This window comes from Clupea harengus, chromosome 8, assembly GCF_900700415.2.
Source record: "Clupea harengus chromosome 8, Ch_v2.0.2, whole genome shotgun sequence".
NCBI classification, from domain to species: Eukaryota; Metazoa; Chordata; class Actinopteri; order Clupeiformes; family Clupeidae; genus Clupea; species Clupea harengus.
In genome coordinates this window covers 6,699,668-6,724,900 of record NC_045159.1, presented here as the reverse complement: position 1 = coordinate 6,724,900, position 25,233 = coordinate 6,699,668, and the positions used below count along the sequence as shown (strand labels likewise).

Sequence of the window (25,233 nt, the reverse complement as noted above, 5' to 3'; positions counted from 1 at the left end):
AAATGTTGATTTCATAGAAACTTTGAATTAGTGGATCATTCATTTAATTTCCCATCAAACTAAACTCAACACAACCTAATTTGGACAGCTGCGGTCTAGAAATGGCCTACATCAGTCATAGACAGGAAGGTGTGCATAAGTGGAACAATCACTGTTCCACTGACTGATAACAAAGTCCTTTGTAACTTCTCTGTTGATGATCCGCACCCATCTGCAGGAAAAGGCAAGCTGGGCCCCTGCCTCTTATTAATGGACATGGCACCAGGTATTCTCTTACTTACCATTCTGGACTTTTCAGCACCTTCCTTTTTACTGAAATGGCTAACACACCCGGCAACACTTACAGGCCTACTGACTTACTTTCCCCCTACAGACATGCACCAACTGGCATTGTGGTGCCGGTCAAGCACCTGATTCCGTTCCCCTCGGAATTCCTGTTCCGTTTATGCCACTATACTAGAATTCTTGTTTTTTGCCAGGTTACCATATGCATTGTGTGTGGCACAATCAGGTGCTTGCACTGCCGCCTCACAGCAAGAAGGTCATGGGTTCGATTCCCGCATGGGGCGCTGTTGGCTCTAGGGGGCAGGTCCTCCCCAGACCTTCAGTGCTCGGGGGGGGGCTATCTCCCGGGCCTTTCTGTGTGGAGTTTGCATGTTCTCCCCGTGTTCACAAGGGGCTTCCTCCACTAAGAAACCCAACAGAAAAACATGCAAAAAAGAACAAAACACTCCTGTCCGTCCCTGACCGAGACGGACGGTTCACTTGGTCCCCGGGCGCTGAGAAGCTGCCCACTGCTCCTGGAGGGTCCTGGAGGAAGGACGATCCGGGATGGGTTAAAAGCAGAGAGTGAATTCACAGCGACCTCAGGCCTGCGTGTGCGTGTGTGTCCTGTGTTGCCTCGTTAACACGTGTGTGTTGCAGTGAATCGCTGGTGCAATAAAACTGACTGAAAGTCAGCCTTGTTTGTTGGTGTTTGTATTCACAGAACTATTGTGAGCGAGAAGCGCAACTGAATTTTAATAAGTGAGTGGTTCCACCTGAAACTTTGAGACCTCTGACGACGATGTTGGCAATACTTTTGGCCAATTTTGCTTTCTGTACCTCAATTGCGATTCTTGTTTCTAGAGGTTCGGTGAAAAGACAAGGGGGAACATTAATTCCCAAAGGGAACCAAATCAGATGAGTCACTGGCAACCACGGGCTTGATTTCGTTCTTCATTTACCACTATTATAATTCAAACTTTCAGTACTCACTCACTAACCTTCAAACATCTCAGGCAATCTCAGGTATACCCATGGGTTAGAGTTAAATTACTCTGTCGTGTTGTTTTGGAGAGGAACCACCATACGAAGCAATTTGTTGTAACAAGGTTGAGTTTTACTGGTAGGTACTGACACAATACAACTTGCCCAACAGACAGTCAAGTACAGTCAAGCAAGCCGGAGAATTCGCATTCTAGAGTCTAAACAGAGGATGCTCGCACTTTTAAGGCCTAATTCTGTGATGTCACTTCTGGCCCCCTGCACCGCCCACATACACTGTCTTCCACTCGGCATTTAGTTATAACACATGATTCTTGTGGTGTTTCCCATTTACAGAACTTCTGCTTTTAATCTGCTGACATGTATGTCTGGACACTTTCCCTTATCTGTGCCCCAGCCTTGACCACTTAAGATTTATCCTTATGCCTTTCTCCTCTTCTGGGCCATTGTCCCAGTTTTAACTTGCTCTCTCCTGTCCGACTCTGCTTTACATTTCCCATGCAGATGTTACTTGCTGTTTTCTGACTACCCTTTTCTTGTGATTATACTTCATTGATACATTTGATTAAATGTGATATGATTAGATAAATTTGATAAATCAAATTTATCTTACAGTACTCACTGCACAACATTGTACAGGCTGGCTACCATTACACCTTTACACCTATATACAGACCAGACTCTATATACAGTCATTGCTGCCCCATAACTCATTTCATTCCGTTAATTTCGCACACCAACAAATATACGCTACCACTTCCTGGTCCCGCAACAGTTCCCCCCTCAAGATAGTCTACTTTATTCCCTTAAGTGGGCTGGGGGAGAGTGACTGGTTAGTGTGGGGATAATTACGCTCTGTTAATTAATGTAACATTATGCAAGAATGTAATTATTCTATTAAGGGGGGTATAATAATGCTTTGATGTACTTAATAGGAAAATGTACACTGACTATGTATCCTATGTTAATAACTGTAAATGTATTTGACACACTGGTGTATCCATAATGGCATTTCCCAATTTAGATAATCGTTTGGCTTTATTTAAAGCGAGTGTGGGGGAGCACGGTTGATGCGACAGCTTCCTGAGAGGCTGGTAGCCGTGGGAGAGCTATCTGCCATATTGAATAACCATTTGGTACATTTTTGTTTTTGCCTTTTTTGTTGATAAAAGCACGTGGATTTGTCCATAAAACACTGCATGTATGTTCAGGTCTCCACAGTGTCTCGGATAAAGTCTGCAAGAACATACCTGGGGGTCAGGATTGATGTTTCATTCGCTATTTAACATTTGACTGTTTATCATCATTATTATAATAATAATAACAACAATGGCAATTATTATTATGATTAGTAGTAGTAGTAGTAGTAGTAGTACTAGTAGTACTAGTAGTAGAAGTAGTATGTGAGGTAACAAGAGAAAAAACAAAACAATCGTTTTAAGAAGTATTTTGGATTTACTCTATGATAATCCCTTTAGTTTTACCAGCATAATGCACTGCATGTCTACGGATAGATGGGTACACGTTACAATATGACAAGGCACAGGTGCAGGAGCAGTACACAGTACTGCATTGAATTATGGGTAAATATTCCACAGAGAGTTTACAGGATATGATGTGTGAATTGAAAAAAGGATGTCCATTTGATACAGAGAACTTGTAACAGACATAATTAACAAAATGTATATTTAATCCAACGGGTATTTCAAAGAAATATACACAAATGATACTGAAAAGACAAACATACTTAAGACACTGAAATGTCCTTAATTTCTAGTTATTATAGACATGTTATTTACAACCAGCAATGTGCACATTACATAGACGCCATTACAATCTCAAACTGACCAGTTCATAAAGCAGTATCTTCATATTCAAACAGACTTTCGTTAGATTCCACGGCTGAGCAGTTTTCATAACACACATTATTTAAAAAGTACAAAACAAACAAAAATACAACTTCATACCCATAGCATATCCTACTTTACATGTTCTGTGTTTCTTATTCTAACTAAATTGCTTTGCAGAGTTCTTTGTCAATATGAGTAATGTGAAAAGACAGAATTCCTGAGAGTTGAGGTCACCTTAACGTGAATTCAAACCACTTGCTAAAAGCCCGGTAGCCAACGTAAGCCTGGGCTGGCTCCTTTTTTTTAACCAGAACATCATCATATGTTCCACTTAAACAGAGGGCCATGCTGTTGTGTGTATGATGCATATGGCAAGTAGTAGGATGTGCATCCTATTGCAATAATCATATGACGTCTTGTTTGTTATTTTTTTGACCTCCTATTCTCCCATCAAGAGGTGTAGCAGCATTCTCTGTCCATCCTATGAGCGCTGTCCTTTACTACTCCCATGCATCTCCATTCAGGTGTCCGGTACAAAGCACTGTGTTAATGCCACAGCATCATCCTTCATTCAAATATTCAAAATGTAGTGCCATCGTTTATGTAAAAACAAAACACCAAAAATAGACAGATCCTATATAAATCCTCAATATATTAAATAGAAAATATTAAAAAGGGCAAAAAAAAGTGTGTTAGCTGCAAAATATATATCGATATGTACAAATCCCATGCCTCCAAGTGAATGATCACTGCAAAAGAGTAAAAAGAAGAGAAACACCAATATTACATTTCAGACATACTTGATGATAGAACTTACGATCTACCTAGAGATCTGAGACAAGAGCACGAAAAGCACAAACCTTGTTCCAACAGCCTGGTATGGGCAGCCCATCTCGACCCTGCGGGCAGAAATAGAACAGGTTATTGCATGCCATTCAAAGCTCTGGCAGCCGTGAGGTACAGGAGAGGATCACAGCAGGCAAACACGAGGCAGACCAGTCATTTAACCGATTTGCAATCTCAACATTTGCACCCGTGTTGAAAGGGAACACATGATTTTGTGAGGTCATTCCATCGCAATCACTTAGAAAGGAATAATGATTTTTCATTGCACGAGTACACCACACAAACCACAAATTGAACGCCATGCACACACACACACACACACACACACACACATCTCCACATATATTTAGTATTTGTCTGCCTCTGGTATTCATACAATCACAGCCACAATCACTGAAACCAAGGAGAGGTCACATTCAGCATCTTTAGGGGCATAGTCCAGATCAAGTGGAATATCACGAAGTGTGATCAACTGTCACCCAAAAACGTTTCACAGAGGGCAAACCAGAGAGCTCAACAGAGGGGTTAAACCACATACGCTGGTCAAGCACTGGTACTGCATGCACTGACAGCCAATGCTACTTGACTGGAATGCTACAAAATAGTACGTGGTTTACCCTGAGCCCCCAAAGACACTCAAACACAGCACAAGCCATTCACAGAGGCCCCCCTCTGGCAGTGGTCATTGTGATCATCAGGAGTTCTGCTCTTCGAATTCCCCTTAGGCAGTTAGCCAAGATGGAAGAATGCTTATAGTCTTTAGTCATCATGCATGTATTGGCTTACTGACATGTACACGAATGTTCAGAATCCCTGATAGAGGTGCATAACCGATTATTGGTTGAAGTCATCCACCAAACACAAAGTCAAACTGATTTCCTGGTCACAGTATGGAAAGGCCGGTAAGATATTGGTTTTTAATTTCCACATAAACCAGTAACCACTGCCTGAGGGATAGCTGGCTGATGATGAGGGGGGTTGTGGGAAACACACAGACACAGAACACATATACTATACCAGGGGGCAAGGGCCGGCGGGGAGTAGCCCTGCTTCCCCATCATGTCCTTTTAAATCTCTGGTGTCCTGCCATTGAAATTCATGCAGGTCTCTGTTATGCTCATTTCTGTCTCAATCTTCACACATTTACAACTATCATCCATACAGGACACACTCATATATCTTCCATTGGGGAATATAACACAACCGGGAAAAAAAAGAATCTCACTAGTAGCCAGTAAAGCCAGTAAAAATGATCTATCATGAAGCCACATATTTTACAGCCTAGAAGAAAAAGATATGGAGCCCATAATTGAAGTGATGTTACGGCACCTACAGTATTGGTCAAGCAAGTGGTGGTCCACATTAACGTGGCCTATGATTCAGTAGGTCACGTACCACAGGGCAGGGCTGGTCTAGCCCAGGAGGACCCTGCTCGCCTTTCTGTCCCTTCAGGCCCTTCTTCCCCCCTTGGCCGCGGTCACCCTACAGGACAGAGAGGAGACGGGACGTGAGGATGCTGTCTCTAATTCTTCTTCTTCTTCTTTCAGTTGACTTTCGTGCTGTCCTTCTTTTTGCAGCGGAAATTTGGGTTTGTTAGCATGGAATCTGGCCGTTATGACCACTTTACTACTACAAAGTAGTAGTCACTGACTGTCATGTGAAGAACGTTTGAGACAGAGAGAGAGAGAGAGAGAGAGAGAGAGAGAGAGAGAGACAGAGAGAGAGGGAGACATGAATAAAATGAACATTTTCCTCATGACCGTCATAATTCCATAATCAATTGATCCATGGAACACATCTCCAGCTAGCTGGCTGGCTACTGAGTGAAACTGATTGCGGCGCCAACCTTGTCTCCTTTGGCTCCCAGTTCTCCCTTCTCTCCCATCAGTCCTGGGAAACCCTGATGATCAGAGAGACTCTTAGTCCCAATCAAAGGACCCCCAGAAAAGATCCATTCATCACACTAAATGCAATCCATATTAAGCATGAACCAAACAAAATGGAATCCAATACTTACATCTAATCCAGGCAGGCCTTGTTTGCCCTGTGGCAATACATATGTAAGAAGACAATAGTAATGAAGAAATGTTTCTGAACAAATGAAAGTCTGATTTCTAGCATAACATTCACATAAAGTGCATTCAATATTCAAGTCATAACGTGGATTTATAACCAGGACAGAAATCACTCCAGGTGCCTGCTCTAGGTGTGGTTAATGAATAATGGGACTGTTATTACAAGTACTGTATATACGAGTTGTATGAGTATAACATGTTTTCTTCATTACAACTGAATTACAGCATTAGTCGCGTTTTTTAACAGCCACGCCTTGTACATTAACATGAGTATCGTACACTTGAATTCTGAATGGATGAAATGTACTGACTTTTTCTCCTTTGGAACCTGGGAGGCCGACTAAACCTTCAGCACCTGGAGTCCCTGGAGCACCCTGGTCATAGGAGAGTCAAACTTAGCTCAACTAAATCATAGAAAGTTATACAGTATGTGGGATGGGTACACGGTTCTGTCTGAACTGTATCTTGTCCGTGTCTAAAGGAATGGTGAAACATGGAGTTCTGCTGCAGCAGCTCAAGACTTACTCTTGGACCGGGGGTACCACGATCTCCTTCCCCCCCCTTCTCTCCTCTCACGGCCTCACCTGGCTCCCCCTTTAGGCACAGAGTCAAACTTAACACCAAAACTCACACCAAATAAACATCATTATTAACACAACATGACTGAATTATCACTTCATTATCACATACCGCCACATGCGTCTGGATGCACGTAGGCTACTGCTATGAGTTAGTGTGGACTATAACCCATTTAACATGATGCCAGAGTTTTGGTTCTAAGCCACCAGAGTTTATTTATGTGAAGCTGTCAAACTTTAAGGACCGGTTTGGTGGGAAATATCTGCAATCTATTTGTGAAGTAGGGGCAATACTTCACAAATAGACACAGTGTTCGGGTGGCAGAAAAGAAAGCACTTCTGAGGTGGTAATGCGGCCATGATGCAAAGATTGTTTAGGAAATGCTCAACAGTCAGTGAACAGTGAGTGGTGCTCTATGCCTCATGTTTTCATTTGATATACCGTACAAAAATGTTTAAATGACTGTTGAGGGGTTTAGAAAAGATAGAACATTTTGATCCATTAGATCAGAACTTATGTGGATTGTTTCATAAAGAGTGTCTGAAAAAAAAGCCCAAGGGAAACAGAAATAACAGAAATTGTCCAGAGAGCTACTAGCTGGTCCAATCATTTCAATTTCATTTGGATCGATTCATAAGTTATTACATACAGTATACACAATTTGCATGTCCGGTGGAAAAGTTCCACACATAAATGAATGCAATGAACATTGGCTGGGTTGAACATACTAAGTTGTATGTAGAACAATGTTTTGACATGGCAGATAAATATTATATTTCAAAGCACAAAATGTTTGTTTAAGAACAAGGCTTTGCCAGTCTAAACCAGTGGAGATCAGAGCACAGAAGATGTTTACCTTGGGGCCAGGTGTTCCATAGTAGCCCTGAAAGACAAATGCTTTGTTAAAGCAGCAATAAGGAGTTCTGTTCCAAAACTAGCAAGATAATTACCTAAAAGGCAAGCAAAAACCTTGCAAACACCACCAACAGCCCAGTTGACACAGATAGAATCTTGCCAACACACTTTTGGCAGTACAGCTGGTAATGTCATGCAGTGAAAGCTTTTCTTTCATTTGTGCAGGTTATTCCAGCCCGGTATGCAGAACTAAATAGGGCATATCCTCGATGGCTAGTGGGAAAGACACAGGTGTTTATCTGTCCTTCACATGACCATATGCTATCAAAATGAATTTAAGGATGGTACCAAAACCAGTTGCCTATAAAACCATACCTAAAAAACTGTTAAATTGTTGCATAGTGTTACTTTAAGAGATCATGCTTCAAACCCAATAACAAGTCTATACTACTCAAAGACAAATACATTCTGATTAGACTCGGATACGATCATTCGCTCCTCAAATGTCCTATACACCTGTCCTGACTCACCTGGAGTCCCTGGGGACCGGGGGGTCCTGGCGGGCCTGGGGGGCCGGGCAGTGAAATGATCTGCGCCTGCAGGGAAGAGGGGGACCTTTGCGCCTCAGTAAAACAAGGTTACCGTACTGTACTTTTAATATAGCACAGACAGCACTTAAAAGGCCAGAGCACCTGTTCAGTTTCTCACTGTTATGTAACTTCTTAACCTGTGTGCTGCCAGTGGGGCATATATGCGCCCACAACGTGGGTATTATAGAATGCCAAGGGCGAATATGTGTGCCCAAAAGAACATAATCATTTGCATGATAACATCTAGCCAATTAAAATATTGATACTGTGCTGCTACTATGTCGACATGATAGTAAACGTATTCTAAACAGACCATGATTGGTTTAATTGCAATAATATGCTCTTGCCAAGCACATATAAACAAGTTATGGTACAATTCCCACTCAGTGCATTGCATCTGCATAGGTGAAGACATGCTTTACTGACCAGGTTGTCCTGAATCCAGGCGTCTCCCTTTTCTCCTTTTAGGCCATCCATAACCTGACAGAGTGATAAGTGTATGTAAATAACATGGCAGGCAGAAACTTGTCATTTCCTTTCAAACCCAACAGAGGTGTACTCAAAGTGCTGTGAAATATTCCCTCTGTCTTTGCTCACTTATCGTAACGGGGTATAATAGCGGCACGCGTGTGTTATCCGCTACGTTCGTCATGTCAATCTAATTAATAGACTTAACATTTTGATTGTTTAACAGACTGGCCGATTTTTAACAGACTGGCCGATAACCAGTGCAGCTACGCTAGTGCCCAATTCTGTGTGCCCTCGGGCAGACCCACCCTCACACACTTTCAAATGTTGTCACCTAGTCTATTACAGCTTCAACAACAGCCACTGAATGTATGACCTGTACATACTGTATGTATGCATGTATCTATGTAAAGTATGTATGTATGCATGTACATATATGCATATGTATTTATGTATGCATGATCGCCAGACTCACCGATGGCCCAGACAGACCCATCTCTCCCCTCTCTCCTTTCACCCCTGGGTATCCTGGCATCCCGTCTTCTCCTCTCACCCCCTGCAGGCCCTACAGAGGATTTCAAACATGTTCCAAAGTGAGTCCTGTTCCTGTTCTGTTCATGCTGAATGATAACAATTGGTCAGATATTACTCCACCTGTGGTCCATCTGCTCCACGTATGCCAGGCAGACCGGAATCTCCCTGCGAGAACAATACAAACAAACACACTCACATGACATACATTACCAAAATCACTTGCAATCATATGTCCGGCTTCAAAGCCACTGTATTAACACCGACAAGCATCAGTTCTACTGCCTAATGCTGTGTCAAACTAAATAAGAGGGTCTTGCCTTGGGTCCTTCATCTCCCGGTGGCCCTGGAGGTCCCTGGAGAGTAAGAGGGACGTATTTAGATGACATTTGTGGACATGGGCACACAAAAACGAAAAATGTATGCAGTGTACATGTGCAGAGCATTGGATGCTTTGTAACTCCATCACAGAAACCCATCTTTCCAAGAGAACTCACCCGAAGAGCATGGTGCAGTTCTCCAGAGAGGTCAAGTCTCTCAAGGGAACCAGGGGCTCCTTTCTCTCCAGGTGTACCCTAGACAGTAGAAGAGAAGGAGTTAAGCAAAACTCCAAGTTACTTAACGCACACACACAAACACAACACACACAAATAAACACAACAGACAGACACACACACACAAACAAACACAAATAAATACACACACAGAGAACTACACACCATGAGTCCTTCAGGCCCCGGCTCTCCCAAATCCCCCTTGTCCCCCTGTAGAAACCACATTTATATATTTATATTATTATTAAATCGTCCTCATACATACCTCACATATGCTTATGTCATATGCTAATCCTGTCTCTGCCATTAAACCAGTGTGCACCAAAATGCCTCATGCAGTTATTGGTTAACCCTCATCCCTTCAAACATTGACTCCTACTGTACAAGTACTGTACTTGTACAAGACTCCATCTCTGATGCTAGGCAGGCAGGTGGGCTCACCTTCATCCCTGGAAGCCCATCGAGGCCCCTCTCTCCCTGGCCACCTGGCGCACCTGCCTCCCCCTGGACAACAGCAACAGGAGACAACACATGAACTCACGAAGAAGTGTCCTGGAGCACTGATGTTTTTGTTTTGTTTTTCTTTTACCCACAACCAGCACTGTGGCAGGGGGGAACACACACAGAAACTGGGTCTCCAAAATGTCTCATTTGTTGGAGACTGACCATACTCTTTCCATTTATCATAGTAGACCAGATCACAGCACCTTTATTCCTGGGGGTCCGTGAGGCCCTGGTTCCCCATCTTCACCATCGATGCCCTGAAAGAACACCCGTACGTCAAGTCACTTTAAGGGAGTGTGCGAGTATGCACACTTGAGTCTACGTGTGTGCGCTATTACACGTGGCTAATTGTGGCTGAGTTTTTATGCTGACCTGAATGCCTGGGGGCCCTCTCGGTCCCTGTTAAGAGGTTAAAATGTAATGTTAAAATCTCTTATCTCTACTCTAAGGCATGCTGTTCTACTTCTATTTGTCCTAACTCTATTTAAATAAAATGCATGTGAGCAGTGGAGGTAAAGAAAATGTAAAAGGTCACCTCAATGCCATTATGTCCTGGGGGTCCCTGTGAACGACAGATAAAGGCTTAAATGAATACATCTAATACAAGACATGAACATGAACATGATCAGTGAGGAGTAATTTCTCTCCATAACCACTAGAGGTCAGTATGAAGCTTGGCTAATGGTCTGCTCAGTGAAATGCTGCTGAGTTGACGGCTCCTAAGTATTTGCCTGACATTCTTTTGTAGTTAAGCACAATTTACCTCACAAGTTAAACAGAGCCAAAGACAGAAGACTTCAAAACTTCATAGCAGAATAAAATGTTAAGCCCACTCTTCCTGTCATAAATTCTTTGGTCTGTGTGCCCAACCAACAGACTGAGGGCATAGTACAAAGACAAAGCCTCTAAACTCTCCCAGCATTCAAAAAGCCAAGTACTGTATTCTGGGCTGCCTTAAGGGGAGAGTGTCTCTCTTCTTTTAAGCAGGCATTCATTAATGATGACATGCTCCTGCCTGATGAGAGGTGCCGCCAGATGATTTACATCTTTAAGTCAAAACTCTTTCAGACAAAGATATTACATCATTAACTTTCACATCACAAGAGGCATTTGATGTCTTTGGAAGATATGTCACAGAGACACTTCAAATAGTCAAATAGTCATGCTCCACTAACATACATATGGCCTAACGATGAGACTTGGTGACAGCTCTCGATGCACTGAGTTATGGGGCAGGCCTCAAAGACTGCTAATACACTGGGGTGTCTGGGTTGTAACTAAATCCCAGAGACGTCAGAGTGTCTTTTCTGTTAACACCACGCGTCTGGTGAGAAGCCACAGCTTCGCATCAGCCTCCTCCAACAGCTAATGAGGTGGTTTCGGTTAGCTTACATAAACACAATTAGGGAGACAACAACAGGAAATGGCCTTTGAGCTCGTTGACCCTGAAACATCTGCTCTCAATATGAGCACCAGCGTGATCTGTCGCATCTGTGGCGTCCCGGGCTGTGCGGACCCTTTTGGGTTCAGTCGGAACGAGCCTGACAGACACGGGGGGGGGGGGGGGGGGGGGGGGGGTTTGAGGCTTGCTCATTGTTTGCCTTTTGTTTGTTTGTTCAAACCAGTGGAGTGTTGGGTTTCTTGGCCTGCTTCATGTATCCCTGTGACAGGAGACTACATGGCTCACGGATGAAGAAGTCTGTGAAGTTAAGGACAGGCCACAAGAGTGTTGTCGTGGTAACTAATGGTGAGTCATTAGGCCGGAGCATGAGCCGTGAGCCACGAGCATCGCTGCCCTCCCCTCTCTGAGTGCAGCACCTGGAGCACGGAGCTGGAGGATGTAATGTGTGTGTGTGTGTGTGTGTGTGTGTGTGACTCATCGATGAGTGACTCAAGCCTGCTGTCCCTTCTCACATTAGGGAAAGCACTTGGACAGAACGTACCGGCTCCCCGGGGAAGCCCCTCGGTCCGTCTCTGCCGGTGTTCCCCGGGGGTCCCCTGGGGCCAGGAGTCCCAGGAGTCCCAGGAGGCCCTGGAGGGCCCGGGGGCCCCGCTTGTCCTTGATCCCCCTGAAATGATAACGGTGGTGTGGGTGGGTGGATAGTGAATTAAAGAATATATAGGCACCAAAACAACACATCTGAACAAGTTACACTTTCATGCTAAATATAATCATATACTGTATATTGGTAACAATACAATGATAGCTCCATGCATATAATGTGTGTGTGTCAGCTGTGCCTGTTCCAACTAATGTGACGGCTGAGGCACCCTTAGTCCTGCCTGGCAGATCTTGGAGGGTGGGGGAAGTTTGCCAAACCCAAAGTGTTAAAGACAGCCCAATGTTGCTGGAAAACTCAAAATGTTGACCAAAAGAGATTTTGTGGTTGATTGTTACAGCACTCTATATAAATAACTTTTGCCCAATTATATTACAAAAGGGCACTTGCGTTGACAAGAGAAAAATACTATTTTTATTCTTTTGGTCTGGCAGGTTTGTAATTTTCTCAATATCCATAAAACAAAGCAATTCATTCAAATAGCCTTTATGAGAGGGGTCTAAACTTTTCCAACTTTCTCCCTCAGTTTTAATTGGAAACAGCCAGGGGTCCCAACAGACAAAAAGTTATAAAAGAACTAATAGCAGTGAGTGGAAAGGCCGGCAAAGTGAACACATGCAAGATTTGAGCAGAATAGAGAGAAAGAGAGAGAGAGAAGAAAAAGAAGGTAAGAAAGAAAGATACTGTAAGATGCAGCCAAGGCATGCAACAGGCTGGCTCTACCTTCAGAAGGCGCCTTTGAAAAACGTGCTGGTCACCTGAAAGAAAGCCGTGGTCGTGTCGAGGGAAGACCATCTACAGCCAAGAAGCAGAGGAAAAAGAAACAGGAAAAGGAAGGGAAAAAAACAGAGAGTCTGAAAACAAAGGCGGCTAATGAAAAGATGACAGTTTTGAGTGACACGCCCTTTTCTCACCACAAGAAGAGAAAGGCAAAAAAGCTTGAGAGCAAAGGAACAGTATGAAAAGGGAGGGATGAGAAGAGGCTGCGGAACAGCATCAAAGACCTGGAAACCAGAAGCATTAAGAGGAGACTGTGTGGACCCCAACACAGAGTGACACGGCTGTGGAGACAGACAGTACTGGGCATATGTGTGTGTGGGTGTGTGTGTGTGTGTGTGTGTGTGTGTGTGTGTGTGTGTGTGGGTGTGTCGGTGTGTGTGTGTGGCGGGGTGGGTTTTGGCAGACGAAGAACAAACCTTCACTGTGAGAATCTGATTACTGAGCAGGCCTGCTGAGGTGGAGAGCGCAGGGGGTCCCTGGGAATGCAAGGGTGGGGGCAACAAGAGAGGGTAGGGTGAGGGTGAGCAGGGGCAGGTAATGAGGTAGGAAGGGGATGGGTGGAGGGGTGGAGGGATGAATGAATGGAGTTTGAGGTGGGGCCGGAGAAGGCCAGAGGGGTAGAGTGCAGGACGAGGAGAGAGCAGGGTGGGGAACATCACAGATCAAGAAGCTGTGGAGATTGTTTACATGACCATATTTAAGAGTTGAGGTGTAGGTGTGTGTGGGGTGTGTGTGGGGTGTGTGTGGGGTGGGTGGGCAAAAATTTAGAGCAAAATGTGCAAATCTGAATATCATGGCTCAGGGTGACTCTCTTTTTCTGGCAGACTATATGGCAGCGCTGAGCATTCTAAATATCATAACAGTTTGGGTCTGGAGATACCACACTCCTCTGACGCGGACTGAAATAACTAGCGCAGAGGAAGAGACGCATAATGGCCATGAGGTTTGCATTGGGGGCTGTGGTTTGAGTGGATAGCTGTGGTCACTGAGAGTAAAATCACATTTTCCCTGGAGTGATTTTTCTTTCTGCTCTCTTCCCACAGTGACACTGACTTTTGAGCGCAGTTCACAAATAGCGATGCTAAAAACCCAGATCGCTGCATCCCCAACTCCGTGCCTAAGACCCGGGGTAAATCAAGCTCGCATATTCTCCGACATTCTCTCGCCATTCATGTTATATTCATGCATCCAAGAAATGCTGAATGCCGTCTCAATGAGAAGCAAACAAAAAACGCTTTAAAGGCTGAAGAACAATGCGCCTCTAGCAATGGCGTGTCAGCACTGACAGTAATGGATGGTATGGACGAGGCAGAGGGGTGACCCTGAGCTGCCCTTAATTCCCTCCATTCAAGGGTGCAGAGGTCAAGTACAAACGAAAGGCCATGGGTCCACCTGTTAAGTGAGCTAGGGTTACACAACAATTTGCCATCTGTGAGGAGGAAAACTCTTTTCCCAAAAAACGCTTTAATTGACTCTTGGGTTGTGAAAGTTGTGAGGTTCTTCCCAGAGAACTTTAATCTGATTCCAGGAACTCCCTCCAACTTACTGTTAAAAATAACATTTCACAGACGGGTGGACTTTCCTTTATAACTCAGTCCTCTGTGTGAGTTATTAATGGGATGTTCTTCGTTTATATCCGTTTCGTCATATTACTTAATGATTTGGTGAGAACTTCCATCGTCAGTGAATATGGTGGACATTATGCGATGCAAACTATTCAAAGCATTCTTCAGTATAATCACTTTAAGAGGTCAGGCCAACAGCAACTGTTTCTAATAGAGCCAATTTGGCTCGTGGACGATGGGGCCTTCAGGTCACTGCCGTTAAAACTGCCTAAATGGCTGGCCTGTGATGACTATGAATGTTATAAATAGAAAACCAGTACGACCCTTTTGGTCAGATTCCTGATTGGTCATGGACTATATTTTCTCCCCAGGGGGGTGGAAGGAGAGGAACACTGAAGGGAGAGGTTGGCCAGTGGAGGGATACAGAGAGGGGGGGAATGGGTCGCTACCCATGCAGGCTCCATGCTGTACATAAGTGTAGCGGTTAATGACCAGAGATGCTGCTCCAAATGATTCAAATGGCAGCTGTGGCTGCGTCTCTGCTTGGGTTACAAAGAGGCTCTATTTCAGGTTACGCACTCACCCTAGGCCCCATGTCTCCTCGGTCACCCTGTGAAAGAGAAGAAAGAAAAGAAAGAAAGAAAGAAAGAAAGAAAGAAAGAAAAAAGAGGTCATTTTGGCCAATCGGATTTGACACAGGCACCACACAAATGACATCTAATTCGATCCCCTGTTCTTCTGAGAGGCCATTGTTCTAAAATGCTTGTAATGTCGGGGGTCTGTTCCTGATTATGCCCCAAACATTTACTACAGTACTTTCATAGCGTGGTGAACTGTACAGTAACACACATGGACAGTTTTCATAACGTACCTTTTCTCCTTTTATTCCTGGCAATCCCTGGCAACATAGAGGAAATAAACAGAGGGATCGTGAGCCAGACTTGCATGAAAGGATACAATCTCCCCAACCCCTCCTCCAAAAGCCCTTTGTTTTAAAATAACAGTTTCATGGTCCTTTAAGAAATTAACATACTTGACAACTGAGCAGTTCGTTTTATAACACACACAATTCTTTCTCTTCATTCAAACTCTCACATCACCCCAAGAAAATGACAGACACAAAATCATTTGGCTTGTCTCTGATAGCGTGATCCGCACACAATCACTCCGCGGGCAACATTTAAGCTTCTCCTGACTGCCATGAATCCTGTGAAGTCATACATGCTCGCGGGGCCCTGATGTGGATGCGTGTGGTGATTGAGCTGAAGTACATCTGCTGATATTGTCTTTGAAAACGGACGGGCCTCTCTGCCTCTCACAGTCTCTGACGGCTCCCAGACATATGGACGGCATTTAGAAAAATGTTTCAGAAAGCACGGCTGCTCATTCAGGTCCTGGCCCTTTCTAACGCACTTCCCCATGTGTTAGCTAAAGCCCTGAAAGCTCGGGTCCATACGCGTAGATTACTCGACTCGAAGAGAGAGGACTTACACTGTGCCACACAGCCAATACTAATAGAATGATTTACCGTTAAAAGGCAGCTAAATATCTCAGACTAAACTCAGTGTGCATCTAGCAAGTAGGATTGAAGCAGTTGTCTTGTACATGTATGACAGCCGCAAAACACAACCTGCTTTCAACCGGCCTTGGAGCGATTATGACCTGTTTATTAGTTTCTTCTGGTTTAGATGTGTAAACTGCTCTAATGTGATGGGTTTTTAAAGAGTCTCCTTCCAAGTTTGACACACTTCATTTATTTTAGTATGTGTGTGTGTGTGTGTGTGTGTGTGTGTGTGTGTTTGTGTGTGTGTGTGTGTGTGTGTGTGTGTGTGCTTGACGCTTGACACCATTCACCCAAGCCATTCCTCTCAGGCCCCTCAGACGTAAACACACACACGTATGGCAGAGAGATTTATCTGAAGAGACTAGATTACGTTTGCAGCCTTGAGAGACTACAGCAGGGAGCGCTAAGAGACAATACAGAGTTGGTGTTGAACTTCTCAAGGGGCAGTTTGGTTGAGTGGCTTATCACTACTGCATGTGCTAACTCGAAAATCCCTCTCCTCTTCTGCGGTTCTGGAGAAGCTGTGTTCTGATGTTCCATGTTAAGATGTTCTGGATAAAGCAGAAACTGTTGGACTGTTGGAGGTTCTAGCAACCTCACCCCCCTGCAATGTGACTGACTACAGGCAGAACGATGCCAGTGCAAATGCATTTGCTGTCTGACCAGCTACACAGATGACTGCCAGTGGAAACAGCAGCAGATGATTTGAGTATTTCGGTGGCTGTATTCTAGAAGTGCACAGGTTTCACTAATAGGATATTCTGCACTCAAGCCTACCTAAATAGCAGTCATTTTTGTGTGTACATATATACATATATATACAGTATAATACAGGCCTGTTAACTATAATGCAGATACCACTAAGGTTGCTTTGGTGCTAAAAATATATTTTACAATCAGTAGCTCATTTATTTGGTAGCCTTACAAATAGCTAAAGTATTCTATCACCTCATATAAATCTGAAAAATATGAAGTTCCAATTTAGACGTCTGGTTCCCAAATTCCTGATCCATATCCATCCTTGCTAAAATACAACACATTTGAATGGGAAAGACCTCTGGTGAGATTTGGCCCCCGGTGTCCTCATGCGAAGCTAACGGACACGAGACAACTGATTAATACATTGTGACATGGTGTATTTCCTGCTGTCACAGATGAGTTGGTCAAATACACATGTTGCTTTTCCGCCATCTGTCTGAGAAGATATTTCATTGTTTTTCCAGTATCTGGTCCAATGATTGTGTTTACATCAGCTTGGCCATTTGCAAAGCTCTTAGAACCACTCTGATAAAGACATGGAGACTCACATACCTGACTTCCCTTCGGCCCAGGTATGCCCTGATAGCACAGAAGAAAAAAGAGAAGTTTAGAGACATTTAGAGAGGAAAAAAAAAACATAAACACTGAATTTCATGCCTCTAGCAGCTTGGAGGGCCGTGGGCCAGTGAGCAAACCCCTCAGTGACACATAGATCTGCCGCAGCCATGAGCTATGGAGGCTATGAGCTGACCAAGCAGACAGCAGAACAAGCCCTTTATTATATTCCATTTAACACATTATTCTGTGCCTTAATCTGACAGTGTGATGACAGATGTGGATACTCACTGGCTTCCCGTCCATGCCGAGGGGGCCCTGGATGGAGAGAGGGGATCAAGGACACGCACGTTATGACAGGCAGTCCAGAGGACCGCATGCCTCTCGGGGGCTTCCCCCGTTAAAAGGTCATCTAAGAACACTCACATCTGTACACTGTCAGAGAGACCGTGGCTGTCGTAACATGTTCCCACACTGATAGGACCCAGCAAAGGTTTTCAGATTCCACTACTTAACGGATTACTTTGCTGAACAATCCCCCCCCCCCCCCCACCACCACCACCCCACCCTCCCCCCAAAACACACGTGTACAGAACATTGGGGCACAGGTGGTACAGGAGGTAGAGAAGTCGTTTAGTAATCAGAAGGTTGCTAGTTCGATTCCCTGTCGAAGCGTCCTTGAGCAAGACCCCTAATTGCTCCTGATGTGCTGTGTGCCATCAGTGTAAATGTAAAATGTGTATACATCCTTGTAAGTCGCTTTGGATAAAAGCGTCTACTAAATGAAATGAGATCAACATAACAAAGTACAGAAAAATGAGTATCAGTGTGTATGCCGCTTTTTTTTTTTTTTTAGCCTGTGTTTCTCTGACCCCAAGCCTAAACTGTTCTCTGATCAGGTAGCCATCAGGGAGTCCAGGGGCCTGTGATCCCTTCATGAGAGGCACGTGGAGATGCTGCCCAGATGTGTGTGTGTTTATGCTCCGCTGACGGGGAGGAACTCAATAGCTTTGGACAGCCCCGCTGACAACGACCACGCTGACCTGCCCAGAGCTCAGAGCACCACGTGCCCCTTCCTCACCCTACTGCCACAGGGCCACAGAGACAGCATCAGTTCCTGTCAGATCCCCCCAGCTGGTGAGATTCACCCTGGCCCTTATTAACACACATGTGTTAGGCCACAGAGCAAATCTTCTCCCCGAAAAAGAAAAAAAAATCGAACAAAGAACAAATCGAGGGCAACTGCAACTCATTTCATATTCATAACCCTGAGAATCCGCTGCCGAGGCGGAGTGTTTCCATGTGTATGGTCAGGGATGTTCGTTAGCGGGAGCAGAGAGCTTCGGTGTCCACTGTTTGCAAACAGTCAAAGACTAAACAAAACAAACCAACAAAAACATTCAACTCTTCTTTAGAAAAAACCTGATGATGAACTTGTTTCTTTCTTTTTCTGGCTTGAGGTTGAAAGGTTTTTTTTTTTTTTTGGTTCTTTAACACATATGAAGTGCACACAGCAGGCCACCTGCTCTCACTGGCCATATTTGTTTATTTTTTTGGAAACTAAACACTTGCGCTTACAGTCCACTACACGCCCAGGCTTTCGCCTCGGCTACATCGTTTCAGGTCAGCGGATGACCCGCGTCAAAAGCACTGCTGTCAATGGACTTGTGACTAATTCCAAACCGGACTAATGCCTGTTATAAACACAGGCCTGGGCAGAGGGCTGGGCAGTGAGAGGGAGAGCACGAGCACACACACGCAGACGCTAACGCGGAGAGAGTGAGATGGATGGAGTGTTTAGTGATCGCTTGGAAAGGGAACTGGAAGTCCAGCTAAGCCCACATGTGGCTCTGCACAGCACATCCAGCTCCGACTTGCTCGCTTGTTATTATTGGACCGACTTCACAGGCTTTTGCATTTCCCTGTTGATCTTACGGCAGCGCGAGGGCTGCCAAGGCATGCAACCAATTGCATCTGGACCCAGTTGTCTGCAGGGGTTGGCTATGGTCCTCGACTGTTCCCTTGCTTTTATGATATCGGGAATTGGCGATTCAGAACAACAGGCCTAATGCAGATGCATGGATGCAGACATTCATGGCCTACTGACGGAAAGCATGCTAAATATGCTGATATATTCCTGTTAATGATCCATTCTTAGATAGAGTCGATGCATTTCCTACAGTTTGCAAAATCACACATCACCAAAGCAGCAATTTTCTTTCATCAGGGAGATAAATTACAGCACATTAAAAATTATTATCTACAAACGTTTCTTAAAAAAGAAAACATACTCCACATATGTTGAATTACAATCTCGTATGTTGAGAGCACAGCCACAGTAACTAATTAGAACACACGCTCTTTCAAGCTGTTGTTCATCATAGAGCCACCAGGTGTTGCTCTGTCGTAACACAAAGTCATTACTTCAGAAGGGGCACTGACCCTAAAAACTAGAACAAGCTGCAGTTAAGACAACACTGCAGCCTGTACTGGTCATGGAAGACAGCAGATGTGAGCAGTTCTTTAATTAAAGGAGAACACTGAAATGGACATTACCGGATAGCCGTCCCGTCCTGGTGTACCCTGGTAGGATTAAAGTCAACAAAACAAAACAAGACAAAACCAGGATTAGGATTAAGACACAAATGGATTTTTTGTTCATTAATATGAGGCAGTAGCATTGTGAATATAGATGCTTTTGAAGTAAATACTTCATTTGTTTAAAACCATACATAATTTAAATCCTAGATCTGTATGTAAACCTTGTTTCGTCATGCATTAATTCACTTGAACCTCATAATGACCTCATAATTCATTCACTTGAAACTCCAAAGTTCACCAATGAATCCAAAGTGTTGGATGCAATATCTATACACATTCAGTTCGTCTGTAAGTGTATTTATATTATCATCCTGTTGTGACAAGGCATCTGTGAAGGCCATAATGTATTGGCTTATGATAGCAGAGAGGAGCTGCCCTCCGTGGCGTCATAAAGTTCCCAGCTGCTGCAGAGAGACACATTTATAAGGACATAGACATCTGCGTCAAAGCTCTGACTGAGGCCTCCCTCAGTCCCTCTTTTTGTAACACTTTCATCTGCTGCTGTCATGAAAGGCAACATGTAATCAATTCTGAAAGCAAGAGTGATAGAACTCCATCTCAGCATGGCCAAGGTCTACACCATGTATGTCATAAGGCCATGTGGAACTCAACCAATTTGACATATGGTCCAAGGATTTAGGATAGGAATGCTTTCACTCTGAGTCATTCTGTTTTTGCCATGAGCCTTTATGCACATGATCCTCAGCCTGGGATGATTAAAACGGTAAACTAACGCTACGTTTCTCAGCAGATCCGGATTAGTGCAGCGTCAACACAAAAACACATCAGACACCACTCAATGTTGTTCTTTTGGGCACCTGTTAAGCTTAGAAATCACTTGTTTGTGTCAAGCCTAAGGAATTGTATTAGTTGTATATTCAGTGGCAACTACATTAGATGAGGCATTCACAGTTTTGGAAGAAGCAGTTTCACGGGTGATGCACAACCACCCAATGTTCTCAAAGGATCAAAGCCAGTGGATTCACAGTATCAAAAACACAAACAAACAAAAGCTTCATGTGTACGTTACCAAGACGACCAAGACAAGCTACTCACAGGTGTTCCTGAAACACAAGAGACAAAGAAACACAGACATATTACTGTGGGAACCTTTATGTGGCACAACTGTGGTGGACAACGTGATTATAAAACATCAATTCTGCAGTGCATACTGCTTTGTAAGTGGTTCTTATGAATATGAATATCATCATCATCATTATTTATTCAGGGAGAATTGACTGAGCACAGGGCTCTTTTGCAGCAATGCCCTGATGTATATGCATACACCTGAGGTAAAATAATTATTTCTATAGGCAATAGTGGTTTACATACACTCAGGAATGGACAAACAGACATTAATCTAGTTATCTACCCTGTACTAAGACAGAATATTAAGACAGGTAGTTACACTCAGGGCACAGACATAAAATAATTTAAGCATGATAATTATGCCAAACAAATGACTGAATAACTGACATTAAAGCATGGTTCTCCTCAATGAGGAGTACCACACACACACAAACACACACACACACACACACACACACACACACACACACACACACACACACACACACACACACAGAACCCGTGTCTGGTATGCAGATCCACATGATAATTCCCTGAAACAGAGCCTTTTATCTGCATATGTAAGACCTCCAGTGCCGTCACACTATCCTATTCCACTCCCCCAGTAATGGCTGAAATGTCTTTATTATTCCACTTCACCCCCCCCCCCCCCCCCCCCCCCGGATCTTATTCCCTCTTACCACACCTCTGCTCAAAATACTTTTAGAAAATCTCTCTGACAAACTCAAGCCAGCTTATCCCTCAATTAAGCGTATGCAGCCATTATGACTGAGGAAGATGCTGAAGATATCCATGCATTTACACATTAGTTCTATTCTCACTGCTGTAACTCACTTTACCTCGAAAGGACCTTTAGCTCAGACCGTTCTTATGGACTTCTTTATGGCATTTGGACTGGACCACAGCTATTGCTATTGGATCCACCGTGCCGATCCACTTTCTCCCTGACTACGACAAGCCGCTAATGTATAGACCTCGCTACCTAGATCTCGAAACCTCCGTCATTCCCGCCAGACCTCCTGTGCAGCTCAACCGTTCACCCCACCTCGCGCCTATTACTTCATCCACTAGTGGCCAGTGAGAACACAAGCCATTGTCCGCTCATCTATAAAGGTAGTATTACACAAGCTGCTGCTGTCTCCCCCTCTCATCTCACTGCAGTTAGCTAACTGGGGATGACCGAAGCATTACTGCAACATATTTGGTTTCAGTCCATTTCCTGATGCCTGAGTGAGCTACCATGTTCTGTCAGGTCTACATTTGCATTGGGAATAGACAAAGAATATGCTTGTCCTCAACCCTCAATCCCTGCCTGTGTAGCCTTCTTGTTGAAGGGGAATGGCCACAACAACATGGTCACCGGGGTTCCTAATAGTTACACTTCACCCCTAATGTTGGCTACATGCCCTGAAGTAAAAGTCTGTAGAAAATGTGTGTTTATGAACTATGCTAATGTATTCAATAACACAGGACAAACACGGAGACAAAACCACCACAATCTTCTGTAAACTGTTTAGATGGGAGTAGAGTGGATCAGAGACAACGGCTGGATAGGCTGTTCATCTCGACTGGTGTTCCTTTGTGATTACTGGCATTGTTGTGGGCACGGCTATGCCACGGGCACCATTGACTGAGCAATGTATTTTTGATAAATGCAAATTCAGGATTTTGTTCTAAGTTCAGGAATTAGATCCAGGCGCCAAAAAGCCGATCTCAATAACATTTGAGCCCAGCGTGGAAACAATGTGTGGGCAGAGAGCTCTTTTTTGGCAGAGTGAAAAAAAAATAGAAGAGAGAGACCGGGCATGAAGCATGCACAGTCTGGTCCCACATGACACCATTTTAGATGAAGCACATATATTAAGAATGTAAAGCATATTGATGAAAAAGAAACCCTTTCATCTCTCTTTTTTTTTAAAGCCATGGGGAGGGAGGTCATGCGTTCATACTCTCAGTGTCGCAGGACATAAAGAGGAGATAGGCCTAGCACTGAACTAAGATGAGAGCAATTTCCCATGACTGCTGCATAGTTCCCCCCTTGATCTCTCATCAGAAGAGACAAGAGATGTATGCATGAGACAGTCTAAGGGGGTCTGTCTCTGGTCATATTGAGATGCCAGAGGAGATTTGATACCACTGAAGGAATGTAACACTGAATAGAACTCGTGACACCGCAGCCAAGGGGAGGACTCGGACCCTGGAGGCAATCGTGCTATGAGCTAAACAAATGATTAATCTTGCACAATGACACACAGCAGATAAGATGATTTTGGTCTCCGTTACATTCTGTCATTCAATCCATCATGAAACAACTGGATTTGTGTGTGTGTGTGTGTGTGTGTGTGTGTGTGTGTGTGTGTGTGTGTGTGTGTGTGTGTGCATGTGTGTGTCCCAGAGAGTGCAAGGTCGATTGGAAGTAAAAACAGGTCGTTTGCAGCAGATCAAACCGGGTCACAGACAGCAGGGGAGGTGCTGCAGGGGTGCTTTTTTATGGAGATGTCGCTGTGATTTTTGGAGCCTGTCAAACCCCCCACCCCCCTCAACCCCCCTGTCATGACAGCCAAAGAAATCAAACACAGAACAAAGATGTGGTTATTCTCTGTCTGTGCGTCCTCCCACAAGTACTGGCACAGTTCAGGGCTCTCTATCCATAGACGCAGGGTGACTACACACCCTCCCCCCTTGCGCACAGAGGACAATCTCCCCTCCTATCTACACGGCTTCGAACAACTCGACTAATGTACATGCGGACCATAGGTGGCCAAAAGCTATATCTGCTCTGCTCTGCTCTGTTCAGTGGATGCAGTCTGTGGGGGTGTCGGTGTAATCCCCTGCACTATCGCCCGACCACCCGGGGAGACAAACAGCAGGAAGATTTAGGAGCTTTGTGACCCACCTGTGGTGAACTAAAAAGCACGCCGATGTACATTTGGGTGCCAGATCCTGAGCTGTGGCTACCGTAGAGCTCAGAAGGGCCCTTCCTGGCTGTTTCACACTCTGCTATTGGATATGAGACTTCTCGGGAGAGGCGCAGATGTTTGTCGAAAATCAATCACCTCTCTGTAAAGCGTGACCTGGTCTACAAGATGTTTTATATTACTCTCTCAGTCAGATCGCAGAGGCATTCGATTTTAACAACTCACCGACTCCAGGCTTGATATCATGCGGTCACGTTGACTACAGTGTGATTCAACTAAATATCCAGGGGACTTTACCCTGCTTGTCTCCGCAATCCACTCCATTTCTGACCATATAAGGGTCTAGGGTTAGTCTGGCTAGAAGAATTAAACACCATCACCTAAACAATAAACCTCCATAATGACTCAAATAGGAAATTACAAGAACTGCCTCAACTTGAAGGAGATAAACAGCCTTGCAGACTGACAGGCACTTTCCACTATCTCACCGGCTTCTCCATTGACCAATTTAGCCCAAACATACACAAACATGCCATGTTTTTGGACAAAGACTCAATTTTCCTGAATTTATCACAAAACGTACACATGGGAAAATAGGACAAAAAAGATGAACACTCGTGTAATTTGTTCAAGAGAGAACTCGCACAACTCAGAAATGTTTGTGTATGTTAACATTGCTCAGGATGAAAATCTCTTTGTAGTTTTTAGTTTTTTTCTCTCACCATATTCTACTCAAGCTAGAGCACACAAGATTGTTTTCCACACAGATGTTCGACAAATGAGGAGTTCAAAGAGAGACATTACTCCACAAACTCACCAGGGTTGCCTCTTCTACCACGCTTCCCAGGAGGCCCTTTGAAAGACAAAGAAAGCGAGAGTAAATACACACTAGATCACTTTAATCATTCATTTTTGCTTTGAATATCATCATATTTCATTTGTGGAAAACAGACGTGACAATGTGGCTTTACAGTGAAAGGCTAACAATATGAGCATCCATAACCATTTACAATCTGTCAATTTAAAACAATGGGTATTTTACTCCTGTCCTGCCGAAAAAGAACATAACATGTATTTCATTGGTATTTATCTTCTTAAGTGTCTTTATAATATGAAGTTATTTGAAATCTTAAATTGCATTACCACATTCTGACATGCCAAACATCACAAAGGATATCAGAATCAAAACACTTTTCTTCTTCAGTCTATTGTCTTTGCTCTCGC

At 44.0% G+C, this 25,233-nt stretch overlaps 1 protein-coding gene across 4 annotated transcripts in view; it reads right to left on the bottom strand.

The window, feature by feature from the left end:
- Nucleotides 1-2,701: 2,701 nt before the first annotated feature.
- LOC105907470 (collagen alpha-1(XXIII) chain) overlaps nt 2,702-25,233 on the bottom strand; it is a 73,530-nt gene continuing 50,998 nt past the window's right edge. The window contains exons 3-31 of one of the 4 annotated variants that reach the window (XM_012835817.3): nt 24,827-24,862; nt 21,059-21,066; nt 19,958-19,984; nt 17,693-17,719; nt 17,399-17,425; nt 15,395-15,421; nt 15,107-15,133; nt 12,902-12,973; nt 12,062-12,187; nt 10,654-10,680; nt 10,491-10,517; nt 10,322-10,375; nt 10,056-10,118; nt 9,780-9,824; nt 9,558-9,635; nt 9,381-9,416; nt 9,184-9,228; nt 9,005-9,094; nt 8,488-8,541; nt 8,002-8,067; nt 7,473-7,499; nt 6,563-6,631; nt 6,349-6,411; nt 5,980-6,006; nt 5,809-5,862; nt 5,358-5,444; nt 4,980-5,045; nt 3,977-4,015; nt 2,702-3,865 (exon numbers count right to left, since the gene is read on the bottom strand). In XM_012835817.3, the coding sequence (XP_012691271.2) occupies nt 3,863-3,865; nt 3,977-4,015; nt 4,980-5,045; nt 5,358-5,444; nt 5,809-5,862; nt 5,980-6,006; nt 6,349-6,411; nt 6,563-6,631; nt 7,473-7,499; nt 8,002-8,067; nt 8,488-8,541; nt 9,005-9,094; nt 9,184-9,228; nt 9,381-9,416; nt 9,558-9,635; nt 9,780-9,824; nt 10,056-10,118; nt 10,322-10,375; nt 10,491-10,517; nt 10,654-10,680; nt 12,062-12,187; nt 12,902-12,973; nt 15,107-15,133; nt 15,395-15,421; nt 17,399-17,425; nt 17,693-17,719; nt 19,958-19,984; nt 21,059-21,066; nt 24,827-24,862 (1,397 nt within the window). In that variant the 3' untranslated portion in view covers nt 2,702-3,862. Of the gene's footprint in view, nt 3,866-3,976; nt 4,016-4,979; nt 5,046-5,357; nt 5,445-5,808; nt 5,863-5,979; nt 6,007-6,348; nt 6,412-6,562; nt 6,632-7,472; nt 7,500-8,001; nt 8,068-8,487; nt 8,542-9,004; nt 9,095-9,183; nt 9,229-9,380; nt 9,417-9,557; nt 9,636-9,779; nt 9,825-10,055; nt 10,119-10,321; nt 10,376-10,490; nt 10,518-10,653; nt 10,681-12,061; nt 12,188-12,901; nt 12,974-13,374; nt 13,435-15,106; nt 15,134-15,394; nt 15,422-17,398; nt 17,426-17,692; nt 17,720-19,957; nt 19,985-21,058; nt 21,067-24,826; nt 24,863-25,233 lie in introns of all 4 variants that reach the window. The other 3 variants (XM_012835818.3, XM_031571647.2, XM_012835820.3) reach the window with 3 other exon arrangements.